We start from the raw sequence: 22,395 nt of genomic DNA, 5'->3' as shown, positions 1-22,395 counted from the left end.
GCAGAGGTAGTCGGATTTTTGAAGGGCGGAAAATAGTCAATTCGACACTCCATGTCGTACGATGTCGGCATGTAAAAGATCTCTGGTGACACATTTGGCGTTTACCCGACAAAATTCATTAAATCTCAGCCATAGACGGCCAAGAGAGTTTCGGTTTACTTGGTCTGCCATCTAGTGGGGGCCTAGAGTAAAACGGAACGTCGAAATTGACTAGCAGACAGCCAGATGGCGTCAAATTAAAATGTCTGCACACGGTAGCTGAGGCCATACGATTATTATTATTATTATTATTATTATTATTATTATTATTAATATTATTATTACCCTCTCATTTTTATTGGTCAGTTTAAAAGTTACACTCGAAATCGAAGAAGTAGGCTGTGATAGGTTGAAAATTAATGACAGAAATTTGGGATTGGCTAGATTCAAAACTGGCGGAAATAAAAGGGAAATATTACCAACCCAAAAATAAATGAACAGCAATCAGTAAAAAAATTATGAATACAAAATGTATTTGAATAATAAGTTCTTATACTTCGCACCATGGTGCATACTCATAGTTTTTGGTAGTGTCATCTATGAGAGAATGTCCAAACTCCTGGATGAATGGGAAACAAAACAAGTAGAAATTCACACAGTTCAGGAAACTTCACAATAACAAAATCACATCAGATTTTAATGCTGACATCTTCTGAGTAAATTTCTAAGTTGGTGTATTTTCAGTTTCACTGTTTCACCAATAGAAGAGTTCATTTAGGCGCTAGATTTAAATGCGCGGCGTTGGGGTGTACCTCCCGGTACAATTATTATTATTATTATTATTATTATTATTATTATTATTATTATTATTATTATTATTATTTTGGACGTAAGGAAATCTTTGTAAATCAGTTCCCATTGGTTAAAACGAGTGTCTGGCTAATTATTATTCTAAAATGGTGTTCTAAACCATAATTTTATTACTGTTATTATTGATTGGTAAAACCTCGAGCGCTTGTTTGAGGGCTGTGTCTGTGTAATTGTAAAGTTACTAAGCGAGGCGGTGTTCACAAGATTTATGTGTTTGATGTTTCATTTCCTTCTTTGATTTTATTCTGTTTTCTTTTTTCTTTTTCCTTTTGTTTAATTTTGCTGGGGACTTGATTTTCTGATTTTCTTTTGTCCCTAACTTTGCATTGTTCCGTGCCTGCTTGGGATTGGCCCAACCCTTTCTATCGTGGGTGTGTTTTGATGTTGTTGTTGCCATGGTAATATTTATTAATTTGTAAGTAATGTTGATTGCTAATCTTGCCTATTTTATTACCTGAAGATAATTTGAGTGTGATTGTGTTAATATCGCCCTATCACTTTCGCTTTTCGGGATATGTTTCTACTGTCTTACGCCCGATTCCTTTTGCGTAATTTATTCATTTATTTTACCTCATTCTATTAGTGAATATGTCGTAAATTTTCTAGTGGGAGCTCCTCTCTTAGCACCCTATCTAGGTTTTAAACCTGATTTAAAGGTATTTCTTATGGATCTGAAATTTCAAGCAAATGGGATGACAAAGCTGGTGAAGTCAAAGGCACCGAGCTTGTAAACTAGGTTAGTTGGTTGGGCCAGTTAAATAATAGATATTGTTAATTAGGATCGATCGATCGCTAGCGAAAACACTTAGATTGCTTAATATCTTTTTCTATTTCTTGAAGGTCTTCTGCATTTTTATTGTCCAAAGAATATTTTAAATTAAAATTGCCTATGTATTTTGAGAAGAACCATGATGTTGTCTTTAAAATTCATACAGTGACGCGTCTATTTTCTTTCCACGCTTTTGTGGTCACCTGCACAGCTTGGGGTAAGTAATTTCTGTATTCCTTGTGTTGTTGTGATTTTTTAAATGTGACGTTGGCTTCCACTTGTTTCTTTTTTGTTGTAAAGTTAGTTTTATTGTTACTGGCAGTGTGGACAATTGGGGGATGTTGTCCGACTGTGGCAATGTGAACCGTCTGCAGAGCAATGGGTGGCGCGTAGTTCACGGTAATTACAGTTACTGTTGTACTGTTTCAGAAAATGTCAGGAAATCCTCATCTGTAAGTATGGAAAAGTAGTCTCTCGTTAGAAGGTTTCCCAGTGACTCCTACATTCCGGCAATCTTCACCATTTAAAAGATTCTTCTTCCTCAAATTAGTTTCTTTTACACAACAAGCAAAATTTCTCGGAAATAAAAAGATATACATCCCTCTGAGGACCCGTATCATCACTGGGCATCTCACCCGCTCCCTCTCTTGTCTCAAAGACAAGATCTACTATCACGCTTGATGGCTCACGGGTGGCACAAATGTTTTCTTACATATCTTATTTGGAATAAACTGATTTTCGAGAATGCTGAGTCATCGCCCTCTTGTACTAAAACTCTCAGTTCAACAGTAACAATATTTTCGAGGGGTTCGGAAGTAGCGGAGTTCTTAGAACTGCTCGTGCGTTATTCAAAGAACTTATCAAACTTACCACCAGGTGGAAGAAGTACTCACGTTGTAATTTCATTTTCTGATGCCTGAACTCTTGTCCTGAGCACCGGATCTCGCTACCTACTACAAGGTCTTCCTTTCCTTTTCCTTCTCGCGACAGTTTGGAACAGGACCCGACGATGCCACACACGTTTTGGTCCGTGTCAGAAGGTAGCAGAACATGTTGGTATGGTATAAAGACACAGTGATTTTTGGCGGTTGTAAGTGTTAATCATTTTAACGTGAATACGCCTATTGTTTTCTGCCGAGGTATGAATGACAATATACAAATCGCATGACGACACGCCGTGGTCAACTATCATAACTCAGAAACGAATAAACCTAGGGCTAAGTAACATATCGACGGCCTAGTTTTAATACCATATCTATGACAATACTGCTCCTATCCATCAGTCTCCTTATGACTGGTCGCGCCTCCCAACCACATATGCATATGCATCCATTTTCGTTGGGCTCATTTCCCTATGATGATGTGTAAAGGAAAATGAGCCTTACTGTGCAGTACTGGACTGTCATGTCCAGGGACACGAAACTGCACTAAGTAGCATAGAGTGGTTACTTTGGAAACTCAGTCCATAGGCCTATGCTAACTAAGCAGCCATGTGTTGGGGTGAAAAGGAATAAAGTAAAACAGAGTCTTGTGAGGTCGGAAGGTCTTACAAGTAAGTCGATACAGGCAATCTAGTCACGTTCCATTGTTTGGAAATAGCAAGTGAAGGGGTAGTTTGAAGTGTCCTATAACTTAAAAGTAATGGACCACCCCAATCAAGTATTACGTGGCTGAGAGTCATGTTGATTATGGCATATATTAGAAAAGGGGGAGTTAGGTTCTGAATATAAATGTTAAGAGGTTAGAAGACAAGATTGCTACGTGTATAAGAGTGGGAGTTTTCATACATGGGGGAGGTCATAGAACCAATAGAGGGTCGGAAAAGACTTAGCTAAGAGTAAAGGATATTCTCATATTAATTGCTAGTTTCTTTAAATACGAATATAAACGAAGGACCAAGCGTCTTATTACATTAGTCTTCGCCTTGGGAGCTTTCCCTTCAGCTCACATCAGAAAATCGCGATCGATTCCAGAAGTGGTGTCGCTACTTAGAATATTTCTTAATCGATCACGTTTGGAGGGTGTTGCTAACACTTGGTATTCAGCATTCATACTTTTATTCTCGTCGTAAGCCCTAGTTCTTCTGGGTTTATCGCAGTTGGCAACTTAAAGCTTGATGAACCTCTGTGAAACTCCACGATAATCTGCTTTTACACCGCTTTAGCATTTCAGTGGTACTGTTATGTCTTAGAATCCACTTGCATTTATTTGGATTAGGCATTCTGAGGAAGGCTAGTTCCAGTACGTCACATTAAGTGACCGACTTCAATTGTACGTGCATATTCTTTGTATATCATCTGTTTAAAATACGCACATATATAGGAAATCATACCAGTTTTAACTGTTAACAACCTACTTACCTAACACCTATCTTCTTCAGTCCCTTTCGTTATTAGTACTGTTGGCCATCAGGTGATTCTACTCACCGCTCGGCGTTTCACCTGTTTTTTATGCCCTCCTACAGAATAACGTAATTAAGATTCATTTTCCTTTACACATACGCCGAGGAAAATGAAGACAACGAAAATTATTCTGAGAGAATGCATATCAAATAACTATTATCGGTGGAAAACGGTAAATAAAAATGTAAACAGGCTCTGGGATGGGTTTAAAGAAATTGTTGAGGAATGCGAAAACAGGTTTGTACCTTTAAGGGTGGTAAGGAATGGTAAAGACCCACCTTATTATAATAGAGAAATAAAGAGACTAAGAAGGAGGTGCATACTAGAAAGAGTTAGAAATTGCTGTGGAAGTAAGGAGAAATTGAAGGAACTTACTAAAAAAATGAATCTAGCAAAGAAGGCAGCTAAGGATAACATGATGGCAAGCATAATTGGCAGTCATACAAATTTTAGTGAAAAATGGAAGGGTATGTATAGGTATTTTAAGGCAGAAACAGGTTCCAAGAAGGACATTCCAGGAATAATTAATGAACAAGGAGAATGTGTATCTGAGAATCTTCAAAAGGCAGAAGTATTCAGTCAGCAGTATGTAAAGATTGTTGGTTACAAGGATAATGTCGAGATAGACGAGGAGACTAAGGCCAAAGAAGTAATAAAATTTACATATGATAACAATGACATTTACAGTAAGATACACAAGTTGAAAACTAGAAAAGCGGCTGGAATTGATCAGATTTCTGGGGATATACTAAAGACAATGGGTTGGGATATAGTACCATATCTGAAATACTTATTTGATTATTGTTTGGTCAGAGGAGCTATACCAGATGAATTGGAGAGTTGCTATAGTAGCCCCTGTGTGTAAAGGAAAGGGTGATAGACATAAAGCTGAAAAATACAGGCCAGTAAGTTTGACATGCATTGTATGTAAGCTTTGGTAAAGCATTCTTTCGGATTATATTAGACAAGTTTGTGAAATTAATAACTGGTTCGATAGAAGGCAGTTCGGTTTTAGGAAAGATTATTCCACTGAAGCTCAACTTGTAGGTTTCCAGCAAGATATAGCAGATATCTTGAATTCTGGAGGTCAAATGGACTGTATCGCGATTGACCTGTCTAAAGCATTTGATAGGGTGGATCATGGGAGACTACTGGCAAAAAAGAGTGCAATTGGACTAGACAAAAGAGTGACTGAATGGGTTGCTATATTTCTAGAAAATTAGAGAGAATTAGAGTAGGTGTAGCTTTATCTGACCCTGTCATAATTAAGAGGGGAATTCCTCAAGGCAGTATTATCGGACCTTTATGTTTTCTTATAGATATAAATGATATGAGTAAAGGAGTGAAATCGGAGGTAAGACTTTTTGCGGATGATGTTATTCTCTATAGAGTGATAAATAAGTTACAAGATTGTGAGCAACTGCAGCGTGACCTCGAAAATGTTGTGAGATGGACAGCAGGCAATGGTATTTTGATAAACGGGGTTAAAAGTCAGGTTGTGAGTTTCACAAATAGGAAAAGTCCTCGCAGTTTTAATTACTGCGTTGATGGGGTGAAAGTTCCTTTTGGGGATCATTGTAAGTATCTAGGTGTTAATATAAGGAACGATCTTCATTGGGGTAATCACATAAATATGATTGTAAATAAAGGGTACAGATCTGTGCACATGGTTATGAGGGTGTTTAGGGGTTGTAGTAAGGATGTAAAGGAGAGGGCATATAAGTCTCCGGTAAGACCCCAACTAGAGTATGGTTCCTGTGTATGGGACCCTCACCAGGATTACCTGATTCAAGAACTGGAAAAAATCCAAAGAAAAGCAGGTCGATTTGTTCTGAGTGATTTCCGACAAAAGAGTAGCGTTACAAAAATGTTGCAAAGTTTGGGCTGGGAAGAACTGAGAGAAAGAAGAAGAGCTGCTCGACTAAGTGGTATGTTTCGAGCTGTCAGCGGAGAGATGGCGTGGAATGACATTAGTAGACGAATAAGTTTGAGTGGCGTTTATAAAAGTAGGAAAGATCACAATATGATGATAAAGTTGGAATTCAAGAGGACAAATGGGGGCAAATATTCATTTATAGGAAGGGAAGATAGGGATTGAAATAACTTACCAAGGGAGACGTTCAATAAATTTCCAATTTCTTTGAAATCATTTAGGAAAACAACAGATAGGGAATCTGCCACCTGGGCGACTGCCCTAAATGCAGATCAGTATTGATGTATTAATGGGAGGCGTGACCATTTTTAACAATGGATAAGAACAGTATTGTCGGCTACGTGGTATTAGAACTAGGCCGTCGATATACCATCATATGCAGTACATAATTATGGACGGAATAACATAACAATCACACTCACTGATGTCATTACAGCGCAATTACGGAAATCAAAATGGCGCCGATTGCAGCGACCTTAAAAAAGATGTCAACTGTAACTTGGAACTCAATGGACGAATTTCAATAAGCGAGACATCATTTGTCATAGAATAACGAGTCCTTTAAGACATAATAGACTGATGTGCAGTGACATTTGAAACAATGGTATACAAGACTTGCCTTGGACACTGATGACTATGGACTGTAATGATCAGAGTGCCAATATGCAACTTTCAGAGGGCTTCAGAGAGGCGGTTGTTATGAAACAACAACAACATCGACAACTCACATTTCGTTGAGGTGTTTCTGGAAAATGAATTTGACCACGAGCGATGATCGTTGGCCGTTCGAGTGCGACTTGAATCCCCATAAAATACATGTTAGCATTTAGACCAGATAGACGTATTCACGCTTGCGACTGAGCCCAATTCAGCCTAACCACAATATTTTTTGTTGGCAGCCTGAGTATAGATCCCTTAGAGCGACACACTCTTGTAATAATGGTGATTGGAGGATGTGTCCACTGGATTTATAATGGGGGGATTCTGCAGATCATGGCCCAGCGGTACCTGTCGCTGCCCAAGCTGCGTGACGCCAGGATGTAAGTACCTGCCGCCTCTCTCGACCCGTGCGAAGCCCGCGCTGCGAATAGCTTCGCAATGACCTTACTGCACCTTCCAACATTGCCAAGAGAAAAAGGACGATGTTGATGATGAGGAGGAGGAGGAAGAGGAGCAGTAGGAGGAAGAGGAGGTAGAGGAACAAGAGGAGGAGGAAATTGTGGTGGGTATATTTGGTGGGGAAAACAGAGGTTTCTTAAGAAATGGGAATACCGAGGAAGTCTACAATACCGGTATTCATAATGTTCTATCCAACTTCGTAAGATTCCTTCGTCATGTGTTTCTGTACTCCTTGTACTTGAAGTCGCATAACACTGGCTGAATTTAGACTTCTTCAATCAATTTCTCTTCCACTTTGACAGTGGAAGTCATTTAGATGCTCCGTCCAGAATAGAAAAATGTGGTGGGACGACTCAATCCCAAGTTGCACAGATCACTCCTCCTAGGTCCTGTAGCTCGTGCGAAGGAGCTACGCAACTCGCGCCTCGCATGGGTCGAGTCTAAACTAAGTGTTTTGATTATGTGAAGCTCGTGAGGCTGAGTACGTCAATGCTACTTACAGAGCTGTTTGGATCTTCGTGGTGGGAGCGCTGTCGCTCGTCGCAGTGTGTGGCTACAGTGGTCTGTTGATATACGCCACGTACTATGACTGTGACCCACTGGCCACCAAGGTAAGTGTGGTTTGGTTGTTCTAAGTGGAATACAACAAGGTAACACTCATGGTGGTGAGTGATGGCGGGTGTTCTGTTCGCAGCTCGCCAAGGCTAAGGACCAGCTGCTCCCCCTGTTGGTGATGCGGACTCTTGCCGACTTCCCCGGTCTGCCAGGCTGCTTCGTGGCGGGAGTGTTCAGTGCAGCTCTCAGGTACAGAGTGTAACACCATTCCTCAATGTTATGTCCACTCTGATATCAGGAGGTTGCTTCGGGGGGACTGGTGTTGTATATGAAATGGGCCGATCCAGCCACAAACCGAGTGAGTGTGAAGAGCAGCATTTGTCTCGAACAGGAGCTACGTTGGCTAGTCACTTTCTGAGACAGGATTTGTTTCGAACAGGAGCGAGGTTGGCTAGTCATTTTCTGAGGATTTGTTTCGAACAGGAGCGAGGTTCGCTAGTTACTTTCTGAGACAGGATTTGTCTCGAACAGGAGCGAGGTTGGCTAGTCACTTTCTGAGACAGGATTTGTCTCGAACAGCAGCGAGGTTGGCTAGTTACTTTCTGAGACAGGATTTGTCTCGAACAGGAGCGAGGTTGGCTAGTCACTTTTTGAGACAGGACTTGTCTCGAACAGGAGCGAGGTTGGCTAGTCACTTTTTGAGACAGGACTTGTCTCGAACAGGAGCTACGTTGGCTAGTCATTTTCTGAGACAGGATTTGTTTCGAACAGGAGCTACGTTGGCTAGTCATTTTCTGAGACAGGATTTGTCTCGAACAGGAGCGAGGTTGGCTAGTTACTTTCTGAGACAGGATTTGTCTCAAACAGGAGCGAGGTTGGCTAGTCACTTTCTGAGACAGGATTTGTCTCGAACAGGAGCGAGGTTGGCTAGTTACTTTCTGAGACAGGATTTGTCTCGAACAGGAGCTACGTTGGCTAGTCATTTTCTGAGACAGGATTTGTCTCGAACAGGAGCTACGTTGGCTAGTCACTTTCTGAGACAGGATTTGTTTCGAACAGGAGCGAGGTTGGCTAGTCACTTTCTGAGACAGGATTTGTCTCGAACAGGAGCTACGTTGGCTAGTCATTTTCTGAGACAGGATTTGTCTCGAACAGGAGCGAGGTTGGCTAGTCATTTTCTGAGACAGGATTTGTCTCGAACAGGAGCTACGTTGGCTAGTCACTTTCTGAGACAGGATTTGTCTCGAACAGGAGCGAGGTTGGCTAGTTACTTTCTGAGACAGGATTTGTCTCGAACAGGAGCGAGGTTGGCTAGTCACTTTCTGAGACAGGATTTGTTTCGAACAGGAGCGAGGTTGGCTAGTCACTTTCTGAGACAGGATTTGTCTCGAACAGGAGCTACGTTGGCTAGTCATTTTCTGAGACAGGACTTGTCTCGAACAGCAGCGAGGTTGGCTAGTCACTGTCTGAGACAGGATTTGTCTCGAACAGGAGCTACGTTGGCTAGTCACTTTCTGAGACAGGATTTGTTTCGAACAGGAGCGAGGTTGGCTAGTCACTGTCTGAGACAGGATTTGTCTCGAACAGGAGCTACGTTGGCTAGTCATTTTCTGAGACAGGATTTGTTTCGAACAGGAGCGAGGTTGGCTAGTTACTGTCTGAGACAGGATTTGTTTCGAACAGGAGCTACGTTGGCTAGTCACTTTCTGAGACAGGATTTGTCTCGAACAGGAGCGAGGTTGGCTAGTTACTGTCTGAGACAGGATTTGTCTCGAACAGGAGCGAGGTTGGCTAGTTACTGTCTGAGACAGGATTTGTCTCGAACAGGAGCGAGGTTGGCTAGTTACTGTCTGAGACAGGATTTGTCTCGAACAGGAGCGAGGTTGGCTAGTTACTTTCTGAGACAGGATTTGTTTCGAACAGGAGCTACGTTGGCTAGTCACTTTCTGAGACAGGATTTGTCTCGAACAGGAGCTACGTTGGCTAGTCATTTTCTGAGACAGGACTTGTCTCGAACAGCAGCGAGGTTGGCTAGTTACTTTCTGAGACAGGACTTGTCTCGAACAGGAGCGAGGTTGGCTAGTTACTTTCTGAGACAGGACTTGTCTCGAACAGCAGCGAGGTTGGCTAGTTACTTTCTGAGACAGGACTTGTCTCGAACAGCAGTGAGGTTGGCTAGTTACTTTCTGAGACAGGACTTGTCTCGAACAGGAGCTACGTTGGCTAGTCATTTTCTGAGACAGGATTTGTTTCGAACAGGAGCTACGTTGGCTAGTCATTTTCTGAGACAGGATTTGTTTCGAACAGGAGCGAGGTTGGCTAGTTACTTTCTGAGACAGGATTTGTTTCGAACAGGAGCGAGGTTGGATAGTTACTTTCTGAGACAGGATTTGTTTCGAACAGGAGCGAGGTTGGCTAGTCACTTTCTGAGACAGGATTTGTCTCGAACAGGAGCGAGGTTGGCTAGTCTTTTTCTGAGACAGGATTTGTTTCGAACAGGAGCGAGGTTGGCTAGTCACTGTCTGAGACGGGATTTGTCTCGAACAGGAGCGAGGTTGGCTAGTCATTTTCTGAGACAGGATTTGTTTCGAACAGGAGCTACGTTGGCTAGTCATTTTCTGAGACAGGATTTGTCTCGAACAGGAGCGAGGTTGGCTAGTCACTGTCTGAGACAGGATTTGTCTCGAACAGGAGCTACGTTGGCTAGTCACTTTCTGAGACAGGATTTGTCTCGAACAGGACCGAGGTTGGCTAGTCATTTTCTGAGACAGGATTTGTCTCGAACAGGAGCGAGGTTGGCTAGTCACTGTCTGAGACAGGACTTGTCTAGAACAGGAGCGAGGTTGGCTAGTCACTTTCTGAGACAGGACTTGTCTAGAACAGGAGCGAGGTTGGCTAGTCACTTTCTGAGACAGGACTTGTCTAGAACAGGAGCGAGGTTGGCTAGTCACTTTCTGAGACAGGATTTGTCTAGAACAGGAGCTACGTTGGCTAGTCACTTTCTGAGACAGGATTTGTCTCGAACAGGAGCTACGTTGGCTAGTCACTTTCTGAGACAGGATTTGTCTCGAACAGGAGCTACGTTGGCTAGTCACTTTCTGAGACAGGATTTGTCTCGAACAGGAGCTACGTTGGCTAGTCATTTTCTGAGACAGGATTTGTTTCGAACAGGAGCGAGGTTGGCTAGTCACTTTCTGAGACAGGACTTGTCTAGAACAGGAGCGAGGTTGGCTAGTCACTTTCTGAGACAGGATTTGTTTCGAACAGGAGCGAGGTTGGCTAGTCACTTTCTGAGACAGGATTTGTCTCGAACAGGAGCGAGGTTGCCTAGTCACTTTCTGAGACAGGACTTGTCTCGAACAGCAGCGAGGTTGGCTAGTCACTTTCTGAGACAGGATTTGTCTCGAACAGGACCGAGGTTGGCTAGTCACTTTCTGAGACAGGACTTGTTCATATAAATTTGGAGGGGGATTAAGGCATCGGCATGCAGAAAATATTAGGACTGATGTAGGATATGGTAGCTACGTAGCGATGAAGAGGGTTGGGTGATACGGAAACTGCATCTTTACGAAACTGTCGTCATTGTGAATAACACATTAGGACTGATGTAGGATATGGTAGCTACGTAGCGATGAAGAGTGTAGAGAGATACGGAAACTGCATCTTTACGAAACTGTCGTCATTGTGAATAACACATTAAGGCTGATGTAGGATATGGTAGCTACATAGCGATGAAGAGGCTTGGGTGATACGGAAACTGCATCTTTACGAAACTGTCGTCATTGTGAATAACACATTAGGACTGATGTAGGATATGGTAGCTACGTAGCGATGAAGAGTGTAGAGAGATACTGAAACTGCATCTTTACGAAACTGTCGTCATTGTGAATAACATATTAGGGCTGATGTAGGATATGGTAGCTACGTAGCGATGAAGAGTGTAGAGAGATACGGAAACTGCATCTTTACGAAACTCTCGCCATTGTGAATAACACATGACTGGTGCCAAAGGACTGTGTCATTGGCTGAAAATATGTTAAATGTCACTTTACTCCCATAATTCAACACAGCGATATGTTATGACCAACTTTGGCCGAATAAAAAGTCGTAAAGCAATGAAGCCAGACATACTAATCAATATTTTAGATAAAAGGAAGAGTGGAAAGAACAAGCAAATGAATAGGTAAATGACAAACATTTCCTATTTCATTAATAATCCCGGACACTGTTAAGGTTAGATTACGCTACTGCCATCCTTACAATATTATTTTAAGGGAGAAATTAAGAAATCAAATGCGCAGATGTCAGTCTTATAATTCATAACAGAGTAATAATAATAATAATAATAATAATAATAATAATAATAATAATAATAATAATAATAATTGTTACCGTATTTTTGTGGTAGGTAGAGGTGAAAGAAGGTGCGGGGGTGAACGGGTCTCAGACTACGAAATTAAAGTTAATGTAAAATTTAACAAGGTTATATTCTCTTTTCAAAATCAAGAAATAACAAGCATGGAAGGTACAGAGTAGCAAGGCAACAAAAGAGCAACAACAGTATTTACAGGCTTTGGGCTTCGAGCCCCGAACTCACAATTCTTGAGCAGTTATCCCAAGCTTACATGTACATAAGGTTTAACAAAGGGGCAGAAAACCCCAATCACGCCCAGGAGCACTTGCTCCAAATTACACAGTAAGACCTCCTAGAGGCACGCAGAAACAAATTTCAAAAGAGCGATCCGCTCTCAAAGTTTTAAGCCTATCAAAAGACCACACCTAACTCGACCTTCAAGCTGTCCGCTAAGGACGTAAACACAGGGGTAAAATACCCAACCTACTGAGGCCTATTAAGCGAGAAAAGGATAATTACATGGCCTCTAAAATACCAATGTGAGAGGAGGCGAACTGCACTCCTAATACATTTTGTTTTAAAACCTAATCTGGCTCTAGGCCACAAATGCAAGGGCTAATCCCATACTAACGAGGTGACTTTCGAAGGAAACAATTTACATTACGTTAAAGAAGAATTGGTTGTGAAAAGGTAAGTTCACCTCAAAACAATATGAGTGGGAGCTCGAGAGGGTTAAGCACTCTCTATCCCAATATGTAGCTTAAAAGAGAATAGATACTAAGAGTCTTTACATTTTAGGGAAAAGTTACATGGTGGAAAAGCTTCGGACCCGCCCCGAGAGTTAAACTGCTGAGCTAGCAAGAAAAGAAGTTATTATACGGCCATTACCTGGTTGTTGAACTGCTGTCCGAAGAAAGAGGCGCTTCCCGCCCCCTGCTATGTACTTTACACACTGAAAGATGGTACTGAAGTGGCGCAGAGACCCTAAAATCAGCAGTTTATATACTCTCGCGGAAAGTTCGAGGCGTTTCAGGAAAGAAAACACCCGCCCACAATCATTTATTGGTTAGGGTTAAGCAGCATATCCAATTTGAAGAAAAAACACCTTATTGGTCGTAAATTAATTAAAGAAATTCGGGATTGGCTAAATTCAAAACAAGGGGAAAGAAAGGGGAATACAGCCAACTTAAACAATACCAGAAAGTAATTTAACAAGAAACAAACTTTTGAAATAAAAATTTCTCCAAAAAACAGTTCTTTCACCTTGCACTAGGGTGCACTATTGTAGTTCTTCAGTAGTGTCCTCTAGAAGAAAAAGTTCACACTTCTTACTCCAAGCAAAACAAAAATACGTCGAAAACGACCCAGTTCAGAAACTTCAAAATTTCCAAGTAGTGACATCTTCTGGGTAACTTGAAATTTAATACATTAGATAAAGTTCGGACTTCCTCCAGCAGAGGATTTTCAACTGGCGCAAAGTTTGAATTAGCGGCGTGGAGGTGTACCGCCCGGTACAGACCTCCCCCGACCCAAAAGTCCCTCCAGGGGTGACACATGAAATTTGTTTGAAAATAAGGTCCAAGTTATGATGTTGATATGGAGATAAATTGCAGAAGCATTTATAAAAATTTTCTAAATTTGGTTTGATCCAGTTTCAAAATTCTTGTAGTAACTGTTGAAGTAATGTCTTTATGTTTGTAGTAATTGAATTCAGAAGAAAACCTTTTAATACTTGAAAGTGAAGAAAATTTTCCTAAGTCCACCAAATATTGCAGTAGAATTCCCAAGTGTAGTAATTGCTGATAGTAAATGTCCATGTAGTTGATTAAATTGGATGGCCAGACCGGCCGCTGCAGCTTGTGTCCAGAGGAGGCTGCTCGGACCCCTCAAGTACCCTGAGATACCGCTCGCCCGCACTATGAGAGAAGTAGAGGTGTTGAAGCACGCCGCGCCCGCGGTGAACATATACAGGCTGCGGGCCGGTAGCAGATCGTGCGCCGCACATCAGCCTTGGCCGGGAGGAGGGCTCCGGCTCGCCGTACACCGGTTGGCCTCACTGGGGAAGGGCGGGCCCATACCCTGCCTCAGGAACGGTACGGCGCCGCGCTGCTGCGGGGGCACTGAAACATTAAAGCTCGGCGGCAGAATTTTGTTTGACCAGAATGATTTTTAGGGTACAGTCTCAGTGGAGGAGATGAGTGGCCAGCGGCGTGGAGATATTTATTTCATTCCTCTAAGCCACTGTGTGTTGTGGAGCAGGAGACGGGAGCGTGGTAATGGCCGTGGCAAGGACAGGATGGCAGTTTAACTAATCGGGGGAGGTTTACAAAGAAATAATTACATACAAAGGAAACAGATACCAAGAGCAGAAGGCCTTAAAGGTGAAACCCCTAAAAAAAAATATAACCTTCCTATTTCTTTCAAAATTATATGAAGCAAGTTAACACAGAAATTACACCGGTTTCACCTGTGACAGGTGAACCCTAAATATCCTCTCGGTGGCTGGATTACTTAACAATAAGGTAACGGGAGTAAGGAAATCGAGAATGATACACGGCCCATGAAATCTGGGGGCAAGCTTGCCCGCAGGAACAAAATTCTTGACCATCACCTGGTCACCTACCTTCAAATTGGTGGGTCTCCGTCCACGATCATATCTTTCCCTAACCTTTTCCTGAGACACCTTAAGATTGGCTTTAGCTTTCTTCCAAAGATCTTTAATGTTATCCGGATCTATTGTCTCAGGTAGAATGTCACTCAGAGACCAGAGGTTAGAGAGCGGCGTGTTGGGAACGAACTTGAACATCAACGAAGCTGGGGTAAACTTGTGAGATTCATGAACCGCCGAATTCAAAGCAAAGGCTAACCAATGCAGGGACGTGTCCCACCTAGAATGATCTTCATGATGATATGCAATAAGCGCGGACCTGAGATTACGATTAACCCGTTCAGCCAGAGATGGTTGAGGGTAATAAGCAGAAGTTGTCACATGAGAGATGGACAAGTCAAAACAGAATTTACGAAAAAGATTTGATGTGAACGCCTTAGCATTATCAGACACAATATATTGACGCGGACCAAAAGAAGCAAAGATAGAATTTAGACAAGTAATGGTGGACTGAGCGGTAACCAGCTTAGTCGGAAATAACCAGGAAAATCTTGTAAAACCATCTACGCATACAATGATGAACTTGTTGGCATTTCTCTTTGACTGAGGGAAGGGTCCTACATAATCAATATACAGGCGTTCCATGGGGCGCGAAGCCTGATGCGAAGACAAAAGGCCTACCTTGGTGGACATGGTAGGTTTACTAAGCAAACAAGATTTACAAGCTTTTACTAGTTCACGGATTTCACCGTCCATACCCTTCCAGATGAACCTTTCACGAATCTTTTCACGAGTTTTAAAGATTCCAAGATGCCCCCCTAATGGGGTCTCATGATAGTACTTGAAGATCATAGGCACAAGAACAGCTGGAACGACAACTTTCATCATCTTATCATGCCTCGAAGGGCAACATAGAACACCATTCCTCAGAACATAAGGGACAACATGTTCCCCAGAAGAAAGGGTTTCCATTATCGGTGCCAGCGTCGGATCTTCACGTTGGTATTTCTCGATATCCCTAAAGAGCATGGGAGCATCTGTTAAGATGGCATTAACATCAGATAGCATGGATTCGGGAGGAGATGAACTATCGACCGGTTCATAGGTCTCAACGTCGTTGGAAAACATACGGCTGAGTCCATCAGCAACAACATTTTCGGTCCCTCTGATATGCCTGACATCGAATTGGAAGGCAGAAATACGGATGGCCCAACGGGCTATACGACCAGTACGACGCGGCCTACCTAAGACCCAGCTTAAGGCTTGATTATCTGTCTCCAGGTCGAATTTGACATGTTCCAGATAGAGACGGAACTTTTCTAAGGCAAATAAGACTGCCAAACCTTCGAGCTCATAGATGGAATACTTGGCTTCTTGAGCCGATAGAGTCCTAGATGCATAGGCGATGGGTCGCCTCCCTAATTCTGTCTCTTGAAGAAGGACCGCTGCTACTGCTGACGACGACGCATCAGTTTGGACGATGAATTTCTTTGAGAAATCAGGCATAGCAAGGACAGGGGCATTACAGAGAGCTAATTTAAGATCTTCAAAAGCGGCTTGTTGAGAAGGTCCCCACTCGAATTTGATGCCTTTCCTACGAAGAAGGTTTAAGGGCGCCGCTCTATTAGTGAAGTTAGGAATAAACTTCCTGAAGAAATTCACCATACCAATGAACCTGGCGATACCTTTAATGTCCTTGGGAGGTTTAAAGTCACGGATGGCCTGTGTTCTAGAATGATCGACTGCCACACCATCAGGTGACACAATATGCCCTAGGAATGACATGGAGGGTTTAGCGAAGGCAACCTTGGACAATTTAACAGTTAACCCAGCCTTACGCAGGCGATTGAGAACTTCTCGCAGATGAACTAGATGTTCTTCAAAGGTCTCCGAAAATACGACGACATCATCCAAGTAGTGATACAAGTACTCAAATTTGATGTCGGAGAAGACCCTATCTAGCAGTCTAGTGAGTACAGCTGCTCCCGTGGGGAGCCCGAAAGGCACGCGGTTGTATTCGTATAAATTCCAATCCGTGGCAAACGCTGTAAGATGTTTAGACTCTTCGGCAAAGGGAATTTGATTATAGGCCTGATTCAAGTCCAAGATAGTAAAGAACTTGGCCTTACGAAACCATGAAAAACAAGAATGAAGGTCGGGAAGGGGCACAGATTGTAACACCACCTTCCGATTGAGAGCCCTATAATCAATGACAGGCCTGAAGCCCCCTTGGGGTTTCGGGACTAGAAAAATAGGCAAAGAATACGCCGACTTAGAGGGCCTAATAATACCATCCTTCAACATTTGATCGATGATTTCTTTCAGAGCCTTCATTTTAGGTGGAGACAACCTATATGGTGGAAAACGGACAGGAATCGAATCCGTGACCTCAATTTTGTATTCAATAAGGTCAGTAACACCAAGAGTATCAGAGAACACCTCTGGAAACGACTGACACAACTTACGAATACTATCAGCCTGCTCCTCAGGTAGATGTCTAAGGTCTAACAACATCTCATCCTGGGTAGGCGAAATAGATGAACATGATGCAGAATTACATTTTAACAAGGGGATTTTACAATTGGAAGCAAATTTGAATGTGCACGACTTACTCTGAAGATCGAGCACAATACCAGTGTGAGAAATGAAGTCAGCTCCCAATATGATGGGGCAAGACAAGTGCTTAGCCACAAACAATTTGATTTTCCATGTAAATTTAAAAATACGAATTTTGACCTGTAAAGAACCTAGAATTTCTAATGGAGATGAATTAGCCGAAACATATTGGATCGAAGAGGAACAATAGTCAGGAACTTTACAAACAGATTTCAATTTTGCATACCATTCAGCCGAAATAATAGAACAAACACTGCCTGAATCTAATAGAGCTGTTATAGGCTCATTATTTAACTCAATTTTGAGAAAGGGAACCGGTGCGGGGGTATCCGCCCCAATCCTAAGACACTCTTTGGGGCATTCAAAAGATGGATTTGCAGATTGAACGTTCGCTGAATTTTCGATCTGTTTACCAGGGGCTGAGCCTCGGAAAGATGGATTAGTCGACTCAGCTGAAGCCACTAGTCACTTTTTATTATTGGCATTGGTGGAATTTGCACCAGAGGTTGAGCAGGAGGGGGTGCTATTTGCATTTGGACAATTCTTGGCGATATGTGAGAAAGCCCCACATTTAAAACAGCCTTGTGATGAACCAGCTCCATTATTTGCCCTACTAGTTTTGACCAATGGACATTTATTGCGAAGATGGTCAGGCGACCCGCAAGCATAACATTTACGGGGTGTGACTGGTCGGCGAGGTGGAGGCCGAGTATTACTAAACGAAGGAGGGGGTTCTTTCGCGACACGCAAGGAATCGGCGTATCTAACTCCTTCCGCTGAGACGGCCAAGGCTTCAAGTTCAGAGAAGGTTTGCGGGCACGCCGCGAAACACAAATATGATCTATAAGATGGTGAAATGCCTACCACAATAGCCTGTACAATCTGATCCTCAGGGAAGTGAAGAGCAAACACCCTAGTATAGAACTTAATGTCTTGTATGAAATCAGCCAGATTTTCATCCAATCTCTGTACTCGATAATAGTACTTCTGAATCAGAGATGACCTCGCGCGAGCAGGAATAAAATTTGCAAGCAGATGTGCATGAAAATCTTCAATAGATGACTGTTCGGCAATGGCTCTTATTTTTTTATCTGAGAGAATACCAATTGCATAAGGATAAATTATCTGTAAAATTTGACACGGAGAAAGAGAAAAAACAAGGGCATGATCCTGAAATTCAACTAAAAACCTTAAGAATGAAATAACTTCACTGGTGGTATTAACAGAAAACTTAGAGATACCTCTGAGCAACATTGCTAATGGATGAGGCAAGCTGCTGAACCCAGGTGACATAGTAGGTAAAGGTTTCAGTGGCAAAGAAGTTAGTTCAGAACGTACATTATTCAACGACGTACGGCGTTCAGACTCGTTGTCCAATGGGGCAGAGATAGTTTGAGCTCCAACGGTTTTCCTAATGACTTCTCCCGTAGGAGGCTCTTCCTCGCTACCTACATTCACCGTAGCGGGTTGATCAGTTTTGGGAGGAACTTCCCCAGTTAACAATTGAGTGACCTTACTAGATAATTCAGAAATATTTTCAAGCACCGTACTAGCTTCCTTCCTCTGAACGTCATTCAACTTCAGAGACAACAGATCGTTAACTCTATTTGAAAAATGAAACAGCCTGGCTTGCACACGCTTAATTTGATTGGGAGAAGGATCACTTTCGTCAAAAAAACTAACTACAGATGCTAGCCCAGTAATATTCTCGATGATCGTGGAAAGAGAGTCGTCAATTTCTTTCTCTCCCAAAGTGGGGATGGAAATGGGCAAATCAAGGGACTCTCTAAGCATGTTTGTGTCTACTGCAACCGTGCCTCCTGATTGCACATTTCTAATAGTCAATTCATAGATCAACTCCTCCTTGCGCAAATAGTTAAGATGGAGAACATCGCGAGGGCCGGGCATGATGACAGAACAATTTTGAAACAGGAAAAGTCAAAAATTCCAGCAACTGAGAAAATTGTTAGAGTTCGGATCAAAGCAATGTTTAGCCGTCAAAAGGGGCTAAATTGAGATCCATTCAACCACGCTCTGCTACCACTTGTTACCGTATTTTTGTGGTAGGTAGAGGTGAAAGAAGGTGCGGGGGTGAACGGGTCTCAGACTACGAAATTAAAGTTAATGTAAAATTTAACAAGGTTATATTCTCCTTTCAAAATCAAGAAATAACAAGCATGGAAGGTACAGAGTAGCAAGGCAACAAAAGAGCAACAACAGTATTTACAGGCTTTGGGCTTCGAGCCCCGAACTCACAATTCTTGAGCAGTTATCCCAAGCTTACATGTACATAAGGTTTAACAAAGGGGCAGAAAACCCCAATCATGCCCAGGAGCACTTACTCCAAATTACACAGTAAGACCTCCTAGAGGCACGCAGAAACAAATTTCAAAAGAGCTATCCGCTCTCAAAGTTTTAAGCCTATCAAAAGACCACACCTAACTCGACCTTCAAGCTGTCCTCTAAGGACGCAAACACAGGGGTAAAATACCCAACCTACTGAGGCCTATTAAGCGAGAAAAGGATAATTACATGGCCTCTAAAATACCAATGTGAGAGGAGGCGAACTGCACTCCTAATACATTTTGTTTTAAAACCTAATCTGGCTCTAGGCCATAAATGCAAGGGCTAATCCCATACTAACGAGGTGACTTTCGAAGGAAACAATTTACATTACGTTAAAGAAGAATTGGTTGTGAAAAGGTAAATTCACCTCAAAACAATATGAGTGGGAGCTCGAGAGGGTTAAGCACTCTCTATCCCAATATGTAGCTTAAAAGAGAATAGATACTAAGAGTCTTTACATTTTAGGGAAAAGTTACATGGTGGAAAAGCTTCGGACCCGCCCCGAGAGTTAAACTGCTGAGCTAGCAAGAAAAGAAGTTATTATACGGCCATTACCTGGTTGTTGAACTGCTGTCCGAAGAAAGAGGCGCTTCCCGCCCCCTGCTATGTACTTTACACACTGAAAGATGGTACTGAAGTGGCGCAGAGACCCTAAAATCAGCAGTTTATATACTCTCGCGGAAAGTTCGAGGCGTTTCAGGAAAGAAAACACCCGCCCACAATCATTTATTGGTTAGGGTTAAGCAGCATATCCAATTTGAAGAAGAAACACCTTATTGGTCGTAAATTAATTAAAGAAATTCGGGATTGGCTAAATTCAAAACAAGGGGAAAGAAAGGGGAATACAGCCAACTTAAACAATACCAGAAAGAAATTTAACAAGAAACAAACTTTTGAAATAAAAATTTCTCCAAAAAACAGTTCTTTCACCTTGCACTAGGGTGCACTATTGTAGTTCTTCAGTAGTGTCCTCTAGAAGAAAAAGTTCACACTTCTTACTCCAAGCAAAACAAAAATACGTCGAAAACGACCCAGTTCAGAAACTTCAAAATTTCCAAGTAGTGACATCTTCTGGGTAACTTGAAATTTAATACATTAGATAAAGTCCGGACTTCCTCCAGCAGAGGATTTTCAACTGGCGCAAAGTTTGAATTAGCGGCGTGGAGGTGTACCGCCCGGTACAATAATAATAATAATAATAATAATAATAATAATAATAATAATAATAATAATAATAATAATAATAATAATAATAAATGTTATGGAAGAATCAATAACATTGTTAAATAGTGCAGACCTACCATAATTTTGTAATAAGTATCAGTAGGGCTGTCGGTCGAGAGGAAGCGAATTATGTTAAATTATTTCGTAGTCTCACGTAAACAAAGTCTAACATACGTATTATAGGAAAAACAATGTAGAAAAATTAATTGTACATTTCTTAATGGAGAGGAGTTCCCTCCTCTAATACTCAGTTTCGTGCGATGCCCGGTTTTTCAACTTTTCTTTGCCTGGTTATTAGGCCGTGATTAAAGTAACGCGTCAATGAACTTTCGAATTGATGTTTTCATTGATAACCATAGCGACGAGTAACTTATTTATTAAACATAGCAACTGGTAACTTATTGACATGGCAACTGGTAATTTAATTATTGACATGGCAACGTCGGATAAGAATCCCCCCCCCCCCCTCAGTTGGTGTAAGTCACTAGGAACTAACTACTTCTCCAGCGACAGGTGAGCGTTCGGTAAAGATTTACCGCCAGGAAAATCGGGCAATACTTAGCTCCTTGGAGGACCTGATGGCGACATAGAGAGTCGTAGTGAGGTGGTAGACGGGTGAACTGTCTGCCTAGTAAGTTCAACAGATCAGTTCTTGAACTGGAGGGTGTCCCAGACCCATGTCTTGAGTGATTTTGGAAAATTTATACAGAATGTTTTCATGTTTGTCTGAACAAAGAGGTTCCATGACCGCGGTATGTTAACAGCACAAGAACACTGTCAGGAGAATATTTCAAGAACTCCATGTTCTACTGTGATTCCTAAATTAGAAACGGGCTGCGCTCGAGATACGAGTAAGACAGGACGACGATGACAACCAAGCATCGACTAGGAAGATGCCTATTGGCAACTGCATTTAAACTCACTCGGCTTCCAAGAGTGAAAATATCACAATCCAACAACCTAACAACTGTGCAGGCTGTGATGTAAGGTATGGATGGATGGCCATGGCCGAGATACGTATTTATGATCGTTTGATTTTCCCATAGGCACCTAACGATAATAACCAGCAAGTAATCAATCAGAGATAAACGAAATACCGCAGGTATATTTAGGCGAGCGGTCAAGGATGGTCCTTGGATTTCCCCCGGAACAAACGTGGAAACGTTAGAAGTTGGACCCCATATAGGAAATAACAACTCGAGGGAACTATCTACAGCACAAGGGAAACACCGAGTTTATTAATTTATTCAAAGGGATAAGATGATAAAGTAGGTCAACAAGGGATAATAATAGTTACAAAGTACTCGTGTCCTTAAACAAGCTTGCCATAATGTGTATAGAGCTCACCTGAATCGTCTTTGAAAGTATAAGCGACATGAAGGCTCTTAAACCCCCAGTTTACAATTACAATAAACCTATTTGTTAGCCACCCACACGACCAGAATATTGAACACAGAGAATGCCAAGGAGGATAACTGGCGGAAGCTGAGATCTGTACGTCACTGGCCTGCACACAAAATGGACCCTGGCCGACCAAAAGATGTGTCGCATCACATAAATAAAAGGGCGTTGCATAAAGGAAACGGAAACAAGAAAGGTAACTGCACGTAATATGAAAAC

At 42.0% G+C, this 22,395-nt stretch overlaps 1 protein-coding gene across 4 annotated transcripts in view; it reads left to right on the top strand.

Moving 5' to 3' along the window:
* Positions 1 to 22,395, top strand: part of LOC136875406 (sodium-coupled monocarboxylate transporter 1) — a 238,344-nt gene that overhangs the window by 120,504 nt on the left and 95,445 nt on the right. For 2 of the 4 annotated variants that reach the window (XM_068228195.1, XM_067148953.2), the window contains 3 exons: positions 6,853 to 6,993; positions 7,575 to 7,683; positions 7,767 to 7,876. The exons of 1 other annotated variant lie outside the window; for it this stretch is intronic. In XM_068228195.1, coding sequence (XP_068084296.1) covers positions 6,853 to 6,993; positions 7,575 to 7,683; positions 7,767 to 7,876 — 360 coding nt within the window. The remainder of the gene's footprint in view (positions 1 to 6,852; positions 6,994 to 7,574; positions 7,684 to 7,766; positions 7,877 to 22,395) is intronic. One more of the 4 variants, XM_068228196.1, reaches the window with a different exon arrangement.

The sequence above is a fragment of the Anabrus simplex genome, chromosome 6 (genome assembly GCF_040414725.1).
Source record: "Anabrus simplex isolate iqAnaSimp1 chromosome 6, ASM4041472v1, whole genome shotgun sequence".
Taxonomy (NCBI): Eukaryota; Metazoa; Arthropoda; class Insecta; order Orthoptera; family Tettigoniidae; genus Anabrus; species Anabrus simplex.
The sequence above is the reverse complement of the archived record's forward strand: the minus strand, read 5'-3'. Positions and strand labels throughout refer to the sequence as shown.